Below are 13,822 nucleotides of genomic sequence, written 5' to 3'. Positions count from 1 at the left end.
ACTGGTGTCATCACTCAAAGCATCCATTGCTACGCCAAGATAGAAACCATTGTGGAGGAAAGTGCTGCCCAAATATAACCAACACCTGCCTCTCTCTCTCCCTTTCTCTCTCTCTCGCGCACACACACACACACACACACACACACACACACACACACACACACTCCCAGTGAATACAATTTGCTATGCAGTATGTAAACAAAGCTGGGGAATCTGCTCTACAATAAAACAAATCACAGGAAACAGGCCAAAACTGCAGAGACAGCATAGCATGTTGTTTTCTCCACTGCCGACGGAGACATCCTCATAACACTTTCCCTAGGTGGTGGGTGTGTGTGTGTGTGTCTGCGCGTGTGTGTGTGTGTGTGTGCAGAGTTCCGTTCAGAATCGAGTTCCGCCTCCGACTGAAGGGTTATTTTATAGGCCTTAGAGTACCAATCAAATATTTTGGCCCAGAATCCAGACAGTGAAGCCAAAAACCAAAAAGCATGGGATAGTGTACCCTCTGACACCCGACACCTATCACATAGTGGTGAGATGGAAGGGTAGATCTTGTGCAACCTGGACTTGGAATAATGAAGATGATGAGTGACTTTAAATTGGATCAGCTGGTGTCTGCTGTTAATTGAGCAGAGTTGGACTACAGACAGACAGACTCCTGTCCCATATCATTTCAGACAAGTCAAAATCAAGTTCCTCCTGCCACGCCTCCCTAATCCTCTCAGTAGGGGCCCTGATGCAGCCATCAAACAGAGACAAATCTAGAGATAAGATGCCTGGAGTGAGGGGGGATTAAGAAAACGTAAAAAAAAGGATGTTCATTTGGGAGAACTTCAAAGTCACGAATCTTGGATCGAACATAGTCTCTGACTTGTAGGTATCTGAGCCAGTGCGTGTTGGACAACTCAAATCTCCTCCTCAGAAGATCAAAGGATGTGAAATGAATGCTCTGAATTTCTGAGTTAAGTTGACAGTATTTGGTGGATGCTTTTACGCATACGTCTTCTGTGTGGGTGGTCCAACAGAAATCAAATCAATCATAAGTCATAATACTGTAGATCATAAGGGTGCAGAGGGTCAGCTGAGCCACGCACCTGGCTGAAGAGATGCTCCAGGAAGCTGTGGAGTTTCTTCTGCTTCTCATGGGACAGCCACACACTGGAGGGCATCTCATCTCCTGCAGGAAGAGTGGTTTCACACATGTATTAAAAACACACGTCTACTGCACGTAGCCAGACTGGATTCACAGAGCCACGATTGTGAATGTGAACACACATAAACACCAACACAAACACACACTAAATCCCCTTGAAGTGTGCTGAATAAACACACATGCAAACATAACGATGTTGTCACACACACAGAGAGAGAGACAGTCCCTCCATATGGGCTGCTGTCCAGACTATTAGCATGTGTTCTTCATTTAGCATCAACAGGGCTCTGAAGATTTGGCACTGGTGATCAGGGAAGTGTGTGTGTGTGTGTGTGTGTGTGTGTGTGTGTGTGTGTGTGTGTGTGTGTGTGTGTGTGTGTGTGTGTGTGTGTGTGTGTGTGTGTCCATCTGTCTGTCTATGTGATTTAATGTGTGATTAGCTTCAGGTAGAAAAAAGAGGGAATATCTGACATCACTAACAGCTGTGAAGTGTGTGTGTGTGTGTGTGTGTGTGTGTGTGTGTGTGTGTGCGCGTGTGCATGTGCATGAACTCTGTGTGTGTGTGTGTGTGTGTGTGTGTGTGTGTGTTACAGCATATGTGTGACACGGACACCCTGAGAGAGAGAGAGAGAGAGAGAGAGAGAGAGAGAGAGAGAGAGGGGATATCGACTGGCTCCACAGCTGTGGAAGACGTTAAGGAAACCCTGAGTGAGAGTGAGAGCTGCGGCCGAACGGCTGCCAGATTCAATTCGATTCAACTTCAGCCTTTTCTGATCTTGCCTTCTAAAAGATATAATCATGCCCTTAGATTATAATCATGACCCGTCACTTATGGGACCATCTTGCAACATTGTGGCTGATTGGGTTGATGGATTATGCCTTGATCTCTGTTTTATCATATTTTTATCATATTTATATATTTTTTTATGACCATAACTAAAATAAGTTAGACATGCAGTCTAACTTATTTGACGTTATACAGTAAGTCCAACTTATCTCTGTTTAATTGGCTGTCTAATTTAATGAGTCAAGCCCTCACAATAATTAATTAATTAATTGTATTGATCATGTGTTATGTAGAGCAGAGGTACTCAACCTTTTTCATATCAAGAACCCTCATTTAGTTGACATTAGATCAACGGACGCCCCTTTGATGAGATTTTGTCTCTCGGACCCAAATTGGAGAATATTTTGTTTTGTTAGATATGATTTTGTCCAGAATTCCATGACTATCTGTAAGTAGAGAGATAACAGAGAACCTATGATCAAAACATTGTGTTCACTTGTTGTAAATTAAATAATGGTGAAGCTTAACAATGCATCAATTTGCTGGGGGACCCCCTGGAGGTCCCCGGACCGGCGGACCCCACATTGAGAACCACTGATGTAGAGGATCAATCATAACCTTGCTTGCAAGATGGATAACCTCGCGAGATCAAAAGAGATTATCTCGACGTAATCCATCTTGATATGCACAGGCAGTTAAGATGATTGGCTTAGAAACCCGAACCATGGCTGGCTCATCGAATCAGCGGCAGTATTAGGCGGGCTTTCTGTGTGACGCTACTGAGAAGCGTCTGGGCAAGTAGTGGGTACATGGTCTTTGTAGTTCTTTTCACTCGTCAACATGGCTGCCGCCGCCGAAGCGAAAGCTAGCGAGGCTATCGTAGATGCAGCAATAACTTCAGCTATTTCTCAACTGGACAGCATTTCCAAAATATCAAAATGTTTATTAATCCAATTATTAATCGCTCATGCGTTAGTTTGTGGAAATTCCCGTGCAATAATCATAACTCTGGCCCCAGCCCACATCACTCTAGCCGGAGCACATGTTAGCCTACATTAGCTTCCACAAAACACACACACAAAGCTGCGCAAAAGCGCTTTACGTTCTTATACGGAGATAGCGAGGCAGCATAGTAAATAAACACACGTGGCACTGCGCTCCGTTTTCATCAATGAACTATTAATAGCGCAAGGGACGGCCACTCGTCAATTCGCTGCGCGTAGCCAAACACTCCTGGCTGCTGTTAGCCGCTAATTAGCAACAAACATTTCAACAGGTCCTCCAGGCGCAAACGTTACGTCAGAGGTATGGCGATCTGATTGGTTGAAGTTAACACGCACCAGCGGTGATAGACAGATGGGTCATCCGATCACCTGCCAAGTAGCTTGGAAAAAGTGCCCGCCTCCGTCAGCGGGTTGGATGACTGCATTCCCAGATGGACTGGTTTAGTGAAACGTAATGTGAAGCTAAACCGTCCATCTGGCAGCATCAGGTTAGATCAATCATGCTTGTGTCCACAGTCTGGGCCATGTATGTGTGTGGTTTGCTTTGGATGTTGTGTGTGTGTACCTGAGTCCATCTCATCACTGTGAACGTAGGAGCTACAGTGGCTGCTGCAGATACTGGTGAAGGATGCAATGGAGTTCCTGTTGCTGTTACAGTCACTGGGGAGAAACGGGGAGAAGATTATGTCAAGGATAATCCTCTTATCTCTAACCTGGTCTCACCTGTACGAGTCCCTGGTCTCACCTGTAGGAGTCCCTGGTCTCACCTGTAGGAGTCCCTGGTCTCACCTGTAGGAGGCCCTGGTCTCACCTGTAGGAGTCCCTGGTCTCACCTGTAGGAGGCCCTGGTCTCAACTGTAGGAGGCCCTGGTCTCACCTGTAGGAGTCCCTGGTCTCACCTGTAGGAGGCCCTGGTCTCACCTGTAGGAGTCCCTGGTCTCACCTGTAGGAGTCCCTGGTCTCACCTGTAGGAGTCTCTGTTGCTGATGGTGTCGTGTCCGGAGTCCTCCTGCTCGTCCCCCGCCACGTTGAAGCACACCTTCTTGCCGTTCCTCTCGCCCCTCTCTCCCTCGCTCTCCGCGGTGATATAGCTCTCCGGGGTCTTGACCTCCGTTGCCGGGGGGTAGGTGATGGAGGACAGGAGGCTGGCAGAGAGAGAGAGAGAGGGAGGGAGGGAGGGAGGGAGAGAGAGAGAGAGAGAGAGAGAGAGAGAGGGAGGGAGGGAGGGAGAGAGAGAGAGAGAGAGAGAGGGAGGGAGTGATGGGAGGAATTTATGAGGAGAGAGAAAGGGAGACCAAGATGTCAAGTCAAGTTTATTTATATAGCCCTAATTCACAGGCAAGTTTCAAAGGACTCCACAGAAAACCGTCTAGCTAGATCTAACTAAACACAATAAATAAACAGATACTGAACAACTTGTATAAAGCAAGCATGTCAGGAGAGGGAGAATAGAGAAGAAAGAAGGCAAGAAAAACAGGACATGAGCAGATTTTAAAAGGCAAACATTCTAACTAACCTACCACCTAACCTAATCTACCACCTAACCTACTCTACCACCTAACCTAACCTACCACCTAACCTACTCTACCACCTAACCTACTCTACCACCTAACCTACCACCTAACCTACTCTACCACCTAACCTAACCTACCACCTATCCTAACCTACCACCTAACCTACTCTACCACCTAACCTACTCTACCACCTAACCTACTCTACCACCTAACCTAACCTACCACCTATCCTAACCTACCACCTAACCTACTCTACCACCTAACCTAACCTACCACCTAACCTAACCTAACCTACCACCTAACCTAACCTACCACCTAACCTACTCTACCGGCACTGCAGCCTTCAGCCTGGACCCAACAACTTATGGAAAACAAACAACACAACAAGGCAAACAATGTAGCTCAGTGCTTCACAAACGTTTCACATCTAAACTGATGGAAGAAGATGAAGAAGTAAGAAGAAGAACCAAACATGATGAAAACAGCGTCTTTGCTCTAAAATGTGACAACTTTGATGTAAACTGCCAGTCAAAAGCTTGGACACACCTGATTGAATGGACCATGTTTTTCATTATCTCAAAGCCATTTTGATCTGATGGATGTATGTATCGTAAAACATCCAATAATAGCTGAGTCCCCAATAACCGCAGGGGGTCCGATTCAATTTAGCATAATAAGCGCCGGCCTCCGTTAACCGCCGGGGCGTTTATTAGAATAAATATGATCTTTTCCCCCATTACGGTATGTTTTTGTGTTGACTGAATTCAGTCACTTACGGTAATGACGTTGTTTTAGAGGAAGTCAGGCGGAAGTCAGTCGTCATGTTCAGAGATTGTACTTTCTCCCCCTGTCAGACAGTTTTATATTTTATTTATACATAACCCACATGTTTCAAGTATGCATACCGCATTGTTTAATGCTACGGATTTGTGTAGGCAACGTGCTGGAGACGCTGTTTGGACGGGAGCGGTGGGCAACTTACGCTAACGTAATGTTACAGTTGTGCCTTGTAAAAGTGCATTTCTCTCAGCGGGAACAGCGATCATAAATGCAGTATGGATTATATACCCATTATACCGGACATGTATGTATGTGCATACAGCACATGTGTGGGTTGAAGTGTGGCCTCTAGTAGAAGCAGCTGACTTGAGTGGGCCAAACAAAGCGCCCAACGTGTGTGTGTTTGACTGACGCACAACAGCATCAGAGGGCCAGGGATCAACACGATATATTCATAGGTTCAAACATGTTGCAGGGCACAGCTGTGTCAACACGGTGCTGCGATAACAACATTTAAATAAAGACTGTGACTGCCTCCTATCAGACGCTGGCTATCAGAAGAGCAGGAAGAGGCGGCTGCTCGCTCGGGATATTTTCACAGTTGCAGAAACACACATGGTGGTGGCATTTAAAGCCATATTCCCAATAAATGCTGGGCTTGGACTTTTCTGATCTCTCTCCACGCAGCGCACACACACACTGACACACACACACACACACACACACACACACACACACACACACACACACACACACACACACTGACACATACACACACACATACGCACGCACGCACACACACACACACACACACACACACACACGTGGGGAGGGTGGGGTAGTGGGGAGGGTGGGGGCAGTGGGGAGGGGGTGGGGGCAGTGGGGAGGGTGGGGGCAGTGGGGAGGGTGGGGGCAGTGGGGAGGATGGGGGCAGTGGGGAGGGTGGGGGCAGTGGGGAGGGTGGGGGCCGTGGGGAGGGTGGGGGCAGTGGGGAGGGTGGGGGCAGTGGGGAGGGTGTGCTAAGAGGCCACTGTGCGAAGTAAACAATTTGTACACAATCAATTTGTATGCCTCAAACAGGGCTCGTCTCTCCTCTCCATCTACCTCCCTTCTCTCCATTCACAGGCTAGGCCACAGAGATGTCCTCCATTACTATGGTCCACTCCAGGAGGCGGCACAATGCCACTCCAGAGCAGGGTGGCATTCCATCACCATGGAGAAGCTCTCCAGGGCTCTGATTGGCTGTTGGTTAATAAGGAAGTGTGCACAGTTTGGGGCCTTTGGCGCACAAAGTATCAGAGGGGAGCGAGGGAACATAACAATGAAGGAATCAGAGCAGCGATTCAGCAGAGAGAGGACGGGAGGGAGCGAGAGAGAAGAGAGAGAGATCAGGCCAAAGTTCATTAGACTTGAGATGTTTTTAACAGAATATCTACATCAGTAGGGTACATTCTGGCTGCTTTTCCATTAACTCATTGAGTGCCAGCCACTTTTGGAAAACGGATGCTCCCAGTGCCAGCCCTTTCAGAGCGTTTTCAGTGATTTCTCGAGGCCCACAGAATATTGTGTGATATTACTATGTAAACACCGAACACGCACAAAGAACGAGGAGACTATTGTATCATCAGCAAAAAAAAGTTTATTGATACCATTTTCCGTTCTTTAGTTATCAGCCGGAGAAGATAGGTTGTTTTCACCAAAAACAGACGTTTCAAATTAGAAGCTGAGATAATCAGCCTTTTGTGAAATGAAGCATTTCAAGCACATTCACTGACTCTGAAGCTAATATTTTCTGATGTAGTGACATGGTGTAGTTGTGTGGTGCCCTGCGTGCCCCACCCCCCTCTCCCCCCCCCCCCCCCTCAGCTGCAAACTCCTCCCCACACTAACACACAGCCTAACACGCACCCAGCGTCTATTTTCGGAGCGCTCCGTTTTTGTGCGCCGGATCCCAGCGCGCCCCCGAAAAGCCAAACCGGACTGCTGAGAATGGTTTGGCCCTTCGGCGTCGGGTGCTGCTTTTCTGGCGGCTAATCGTGTGGAGAAACTATGCAGCAGAGACAGAGGGGCTCAGTTGTGGGAGCGGATTGACTGCTGTTCGCAGCTAACGTTAGCTCCAGCCAGAGCAATCTATACGGCTCTGGCTCCAGCATCGGTTTCCGTTTCATCACGGGGCTTCTTCTGCTGTTTTTCCTCACCTTTCTCTAATCTGAAGAGCACTGTCGCCACCTAATGGGTCCGTAAAATAGGTTATACACCTTCAATAGCTACAATATTTTTACAGGAGATGCATGAGGCTTTGATCCACGTCCCACCGTCAAAAAACGCATTTGACGCCGATCGACGTCATTGGCACTCTACGTTACTATTTGATTTGACGCCGATCGACGTCATTGGCACTCAATGAGTTAACAACTGAACCAATATAGGAGTGACATTTGCTGTATGCAGAAATCGTGGCAGAGTGAGAGATCTCTACTTTTTCGATTCTCTCTGCTAACATTTACGTTTACGTTTACATGCACACAATATTCTACTATTAGTCAGAAAATGACAATATTCTGAATTTGATAAGGGCTATGTACACAGCATATTCCAGTTTTCATTTTCAGAATTTGGCCTTTTTCTGAATTTAGCATTTTCCGATTAAGACATGTGGGTTATTCCAGTATTATTCGGGTTTTAGGAGGATTATTTGATCATGTATACAGCGCATTCGGAATAATGCGTCTCAATCAGGGTTTTTACCACAGTTTGCGATGCATGTTGCCTGTTTGTGGTCAACTGATGTGTGCTAGAAAGCACTAGAAGAGGCGATATAATCATAATAATCCATCATCTCTGGCATGCGAAAAGAAAAGCGCACATTTCTGATCGGGAGGAGATGAGAAACATCGATTTAAAGAGAGCGATATTTAAAGAGAGAGTAGTGCTCACAGAAGTCCAAAATGCTGATGAGCCTGCGAGGTTATAACGTAGGCTACTAGCCTACTTTTTATGAAAGACTTGGATGTGCAAATATCGCAACGCCAAACTTTCCAGCAGCAAGCTCCTGAAATGGATCAAGAGATCCTGGTAAGAATAGTGCTGCTCTGTTTATTCTTTTTTTTTTAATACTTTATTTTTACATCCTTTTTTCAAGAGAAAATACACACAGGACAAACAATAACAAAAACAACAACAACAACCACAACAACAACAACAACAACAACAACAGGAGGTCAGGAGAGGTCACAAACTATGATGTGATGCAACAGTTACACAATACAATGTTACCGTGGGCCAACCAATGTAGTTGTATCAGCTAGAATATTTGCAAAAGTCACTCCCTATGGATCAGGAAAAGTGTCCATTTACTCCAAAGAGTTTCCCCTTTGTCTTTTTGTAGCCTCAGACTATAGGTTAGCTGCTCCATTCAATGTAACTGATTTACAATATTTATAAACATCTCCACTGTTTCTGGAGCCAACATTTTGTGATGGCTTTCTTTCCAGCTGCCATAAAGATCTTCAAGAGGTATAAGTCACTTCTATCCATATCCTTTGGAATAAGTCCAAGATATAACGTGGGGAAGGACATGCAGACATCAAAACCCAGCGTTTTATTGATTATTTTTGACACCTCTTCCCAGAATGTCTTGATATGGGGGCAAGTCCAGAATATATGTGCGTGATCCTGCTCTGTTTATTCTCAACAGAAAAACTCTGCGGCTCTGCCTACCTGCATCCCCCCCCCCTCCCTCACGTGTCGGGGAGGGCGAGCTACGGCTGCATGTAAGCGGGAATATTAGTGGATTATTAATTTAGTCTGAATATTGTCATTTTCCCGAATATGGGCAAAAAGCGGAATATTGTGTGCATGTAAACGTAGTCACTGAGTCCTCTGCCGCATGGTAGAGACATAAATCACAGGCCAGCTAAAGAGAGCAGGCTAGGCTAGTGGCTAGCTTCCTCATGAATATGCAGTGTCATTAATAAAGATAAGATAACACACTTCTATACATTGAATCATTCAACATCAGTCGCCTTTATGGCATCTCATCCACATGACAAAGATCCACATCAGCCACTTTTTAATAGGATATTAGCATAACGTGCTCTAATCCATGCTGGAGTGGATTACAGCTATGGAGTCGCTCCCTGTGAGGATACTATTATAAGGAATAGATACAGATACCAGTGTTTCCCCTACCATTTTACAGGCCTGGCGGCCAACGGCGCCCCCGACAGGCCAGAAAATATATATATATATTTTTTTTTTCTGCTCTCCCCAAAATTTAAATAAACCTTTATGGCATATTATTACAATACAACAATACTTGTGTTGACAGTAATAGAAGATGCCAAATCATTCAAAACATTAAGCATTTTGCTTTTAGGAGCATCGTGCCAGCTGTCCCAAAATGTGTCAACGTGTGTCGTTGCCTGGGAAACGCACATCCCATAATACAACTGTTTGCATCGCATCCAATAATAGTATGATGATACTTGGGAATTTGGGATGCCATTGCGAACATAGATGCGAACAGGTTAGCTAAAAGTTTAGCGTCGCCAGCGACGGCCCCCACCGTTGCAGTCGGGGTACGTTTCGAAATCCCTCCAGGCCTTATAAAAAGTGGGAAGAGAGAGAGGGGGCGGGTCCAGGAAGGGAGGAGGTACTGATATAAAGCGTGTCATGAGGCATGTACTCAAACAGCTGTGACCTCTTGTCTCTGGTCCTGAGCCAAAGGTTCAGAGGTCGTCGCTGCCTCAAAATGGAGACCTCTGGAGTCGTCCAAGAAATTATGTAACCATCGCTCTATGTCTACTTGGGGTTTTTTATTTCCTAAATGACTTGAGGATGTTTCCAGCTTCCAGTGAATGCACTGTAGACTTCCGCACTTGAGTTTGGGTTGGCAAGAGAGGCGGCACATCCTCTCTTGATGTAACACACAAAGAGCACTCATAAATATGGCAACTTCACTTCATCAATACATCATTCATTATGGTACAGTAGTGTTGTCAAAGTCAGTGGCTCGCAGTGCAGAGAGAGAACTAGAGAGAGACAGAGACAGAGAGATACAGAGAGAATGAGAGACAGATAGACAGAGAGAGATACAGAGAGAATGAGAGACAGATAGACAGAGAGAGATACAGAGAGAATGAGAGACAGAGAGACAGAGAGAGATACAGAGAGAATGAGAGACAGAGAGAGATGCAAGATGTCTTGTAGTTTCTTTGCTATTCAAAGGATGTTGCTACTATATCTGACAACAGATATTTTTTTCTTGTAGTTTCTTTGCTATTCAAAGTTTGTTTGTTATTTGATGTTGCTGACAACAGATCATTAATTTGTCTTGTAGTGTGTTTGATATAGTAAGTTTTCTAATTAATGTTTAGCTGTTCATGTCTAAACGCTTGCTTTGGCAATATGTACAGTGTTACGTCATGCCAATAAAGCCATTTGAATTGAATTGAATTGAGAATGAGAGACAGAGAGAGAGAATGAGAGAGAGAGAGAATGAGAGACAGAGAGAATGAGAGACAGAGACAGAGAGAATGAGAGACAGAGAGAGAGAATGAGAGACAGAGAGAATGAGAGACAGGGAGACAGAGAGATACAAAGATAATGAGAGACAGAGACAGAGAAAGAGAATGAGAGAGATAATGAGAGACAGGGAGACAGAGAGATACAGAGAGAATGAGAGACAGGGAGACAGAGAGATACAGAGAGAATGAGAGAGAGAGAGAGAGAATGAGAGAGAATGAGAGACAGAGAGAATGAGAGACAGAGACAGAGATATACAAAGAGAATGAGAGACAGAGACAGAGAGAGAGAATGAGAGACAGGGAGACAGAGAGATACAGAGAGAATGAGAGACAGGGAGACAGAGAGATACAGAGAGAATGAGAGACAGAGACAGAGAGAGAGAGAGAATGAGAGAGAATGAGAGACAGAGAGACAGAGAGAATGAGAGACAGGGAGACAGAGAGAGAGAATGAGAGACAGGGAGACAGAGAGAATGAGAGACAGGGAGACAGAGAGAATGAGAGACAGAGACAGAGAGAATGAGAGACAGAGACAGAGAGAATGAGAGACAGGGAGATACAAAGAGAATGAGAGACAGGGAGACAGAGAGATACAGAGAGAATGAGAGAGAGAGAGAATGAGAGACAGAGAATGAGAGACAGGGAGACAGAGATACAGAGAGAATGAGAGACAGACAGAGAGAATGAGAGAGAGAGAGACAGCGTCAAGAGCAGTCATGCCTAGCATGAGCTCCTGAACTTTGAAAGCTATCTTTGTTGTAAGATGAGATAAACTTGTGGTAAACAGTTAAATTCAGGTCAGAAAGTTAGAGTGAACACAAGTTCACAAAAAAAAGAAATAATTTGGCAGCAAAACGTCTCCAAAACGCTTGAAAATACCAAGGGAGACCAGCTAACAGCTAACTAGCTTGTAGCTTGCTAGCTAGCTACAAAAAGTTTAGCCTAGCCTTGGAACCAGCAGTTGCCGCTGAAGATTCCCACAGAATCAGTGAGCAGGAGAGGAAGAGGAACAGGGACAGACAAGAGGAAAGACAGACTGAAGTGGAAACTACTGGAAACTACAAGGAAAACACAGGGGGACAACAGAGCAACATCCACCAAGACAACAGGGACAACAAAAAAGAGGATCTAGCTAAATGGGAGCAGAAACATCCTTTCTCACACAGAGGTATGCTAAGCAAGCAAAGAAGAGTGGACTGGTGTGGAAGTTGAACAATACTTTGTAAACAGGGTGTACTATACTTCTAGACCAAAATAAATACACAGTAGCCAGTCTGCTATCTGGCTAAATAATCCTAACCACCCGCACAACATTTTAACAGTCCCTCTGCTGCTCTGATTGGTCAGCTGCAACAAACAACCTGCTAACTGCTGCACTTTTCAAAAAGATTGTTGCAGCTGTAGCAGGTCAGCTGCAGCAGCAACTCCAGCAGACTGCTAACATTTTCCAAAACTGTTACAATTTGTAGCAAAATGGCAGCAGCAGCCTCTCCAGCAGTCTGTTCTCACACCTTTGAGTTGCCAGTAGAGATCCGCACTCAAACTGCCAGGAAGACATTCAAACTCAAAATGAGAGACAGGGAGACAGAGAGAATGAGAGACAGAGACAGAGAGAGAGACAGAGAATGAGAGAGAGAGAGAGCATGAGAGAGAGAATGAGACAGAGAGACAGAGAGAATGAGACAGAGAGACAGAGAGAATGAGAGACAGAGACAGAGAGAAAGAATGAGAGACAGGGAGACAGAGAGATACAGAGAGAATGAGAGACAGAGACAGAGAGATACAGAGAGAGAATGAGAGAGAGAATGAGAGACAGAGAGAGAGAATGAGAGACAGGGAGACAAAGAGATACAGAGAGAATGAGAGACAGGGAGACAGAGAGAGAGAATGAGAGACAGGGAGACAAAGAGATACAAAGAGAATGAGAGACAGAGACAGAGAGATACAGAGAGAATGAGAGAGAGAGAATGAGAGACAGGGAGACAGAGCGAGAGAAAGAGAGAGAGAGAATGAGAGACAGGCAGATATAGAGATACAGAGAGAATGAGAGAGAGAATGAGAGACAGGGAGACAGAGCGAGAGAATGAGAGAGAGAGAGAGAATGAGAGACAGGGAGACAGAGCGAGAGAAAGAGAGAGAGAGAATGAGAGACAGGGAGACAGAGCGAGAGAATGAGAGAGAGAGAGAATGAGAGACAGGGAGACAGAGCGAGAGAAAGAGAGACAGGCAGATATAGAGATACAGAGAGAATGAGAGACAGGGAGACAGAGATACAGAGAGAATGAGAGAGAGAATGAGAGACAGGGAGACAGAGCGAGAGAATGAGAGACAGAGAGAATGAGAGACAGGGAGACAGAGCGATACAGAGAGAATGAGAGAGAGACAGAGAGAGAATGAGAGACAGGGAGAGAGAGAGAGACAGGGAGACAGAGCGATACAGAGAGAATGAGAGAGAGACAGAGACAGAGAGAGAGAGGGGCTGCTCCCTAGCAGGTAATTTATTGGAGCTGTATCCAGTAGCCGTACACTCGCTAGTTAAATTATGTTAATTTGGTGTGTGTGCGTGTGTGTGTGTGTGTGTGTGTGCGTGCGTGCATGCGTGTGCACCTGCGTGCGTGCGTGCGTGTGTGTGTGCACGTGCGTGTGTGTGTGATGCACAGAGGAAATGAGACATTGTGAGACCTCTACAGTTCGCAGACAGCCAGGAGAGACAGAGGGAGTCGTCCCAAATACCCTTTAACATGCAGGCATTTGAAGCGGTGACCCGAGGCCAAACATCTGATCAGAGAGAGTAGCTTAATAAGCTGGCTAACTAAAAACTGTATGCATGATGTTCAGCAAACGACCAGTTGGCATAACAAGGTCCAATGTGTTTCTGGGGCGGGAGGAATTGGAATTGGTCTCCCATTTCAAGTACCTCGGAGTCATTTTGGACTCGAACCTTTCCTTCAAGAAACACATCAAAAAAATGAAAAGCACAATTAACTTTAATTTAGCCAACTTTAGACAAATCCGGCCTTTCACAGTTGATACAGCTAAAACATATCTCCACTGCA

General features: G+C 45.5%; 1 protein-coding gene across 3 annotated transcripts in view; it reads right to left on the bottom strand.

The window, feature by feature from the left end:
* Positions 1-13,822, bottom strand: part of prex2 (phosphatidylinositol-3,4,5-trisphosphate-dependent Rac exchange factor 2) — a gene marked incomplete at its 5' end in the record, with an annotated part of 261,316 nt that overhangs the window by 96,283 nt on the left and 151,211 nt on the right. For all 3 annotated transcript variants that reach the window (XM_083655690.1, XM_083655691.1, XM_083655692.1), the window contains 3 exons: positions 1,095-1,177; positions 3,510-3,604; positions 3,910-4,089. In XM_083655690.1, the coding sequence (XP_083511816.1) occupies positions 1,095-1,177; positions 3,510-3,604; positions 3,910-4,089 (358 nt within the window). The remainder of the gene's footprint in view (positions 1-1,094; positions 1,178-3,509; positions 3,605-3,909; positions 4,090-13,822) is intronic.

The sequence above is a fragment of the Poromitra crassiceps genome, assembly GCF_964638095.1.
Source record: "Poromitra crassiceps genome assembly, chromosome: 2".
In the NCBI taxonomy this organism is placed as follows: Eukaryota; Metazoa; Chordata; class Actinopteri; order Beryciformes; family Melamphaidae; genus Poromitra; species Poromitra crassiceps.
This window is presented reverse-complemented; position numbering and strand designations above follow the sequence as displayed.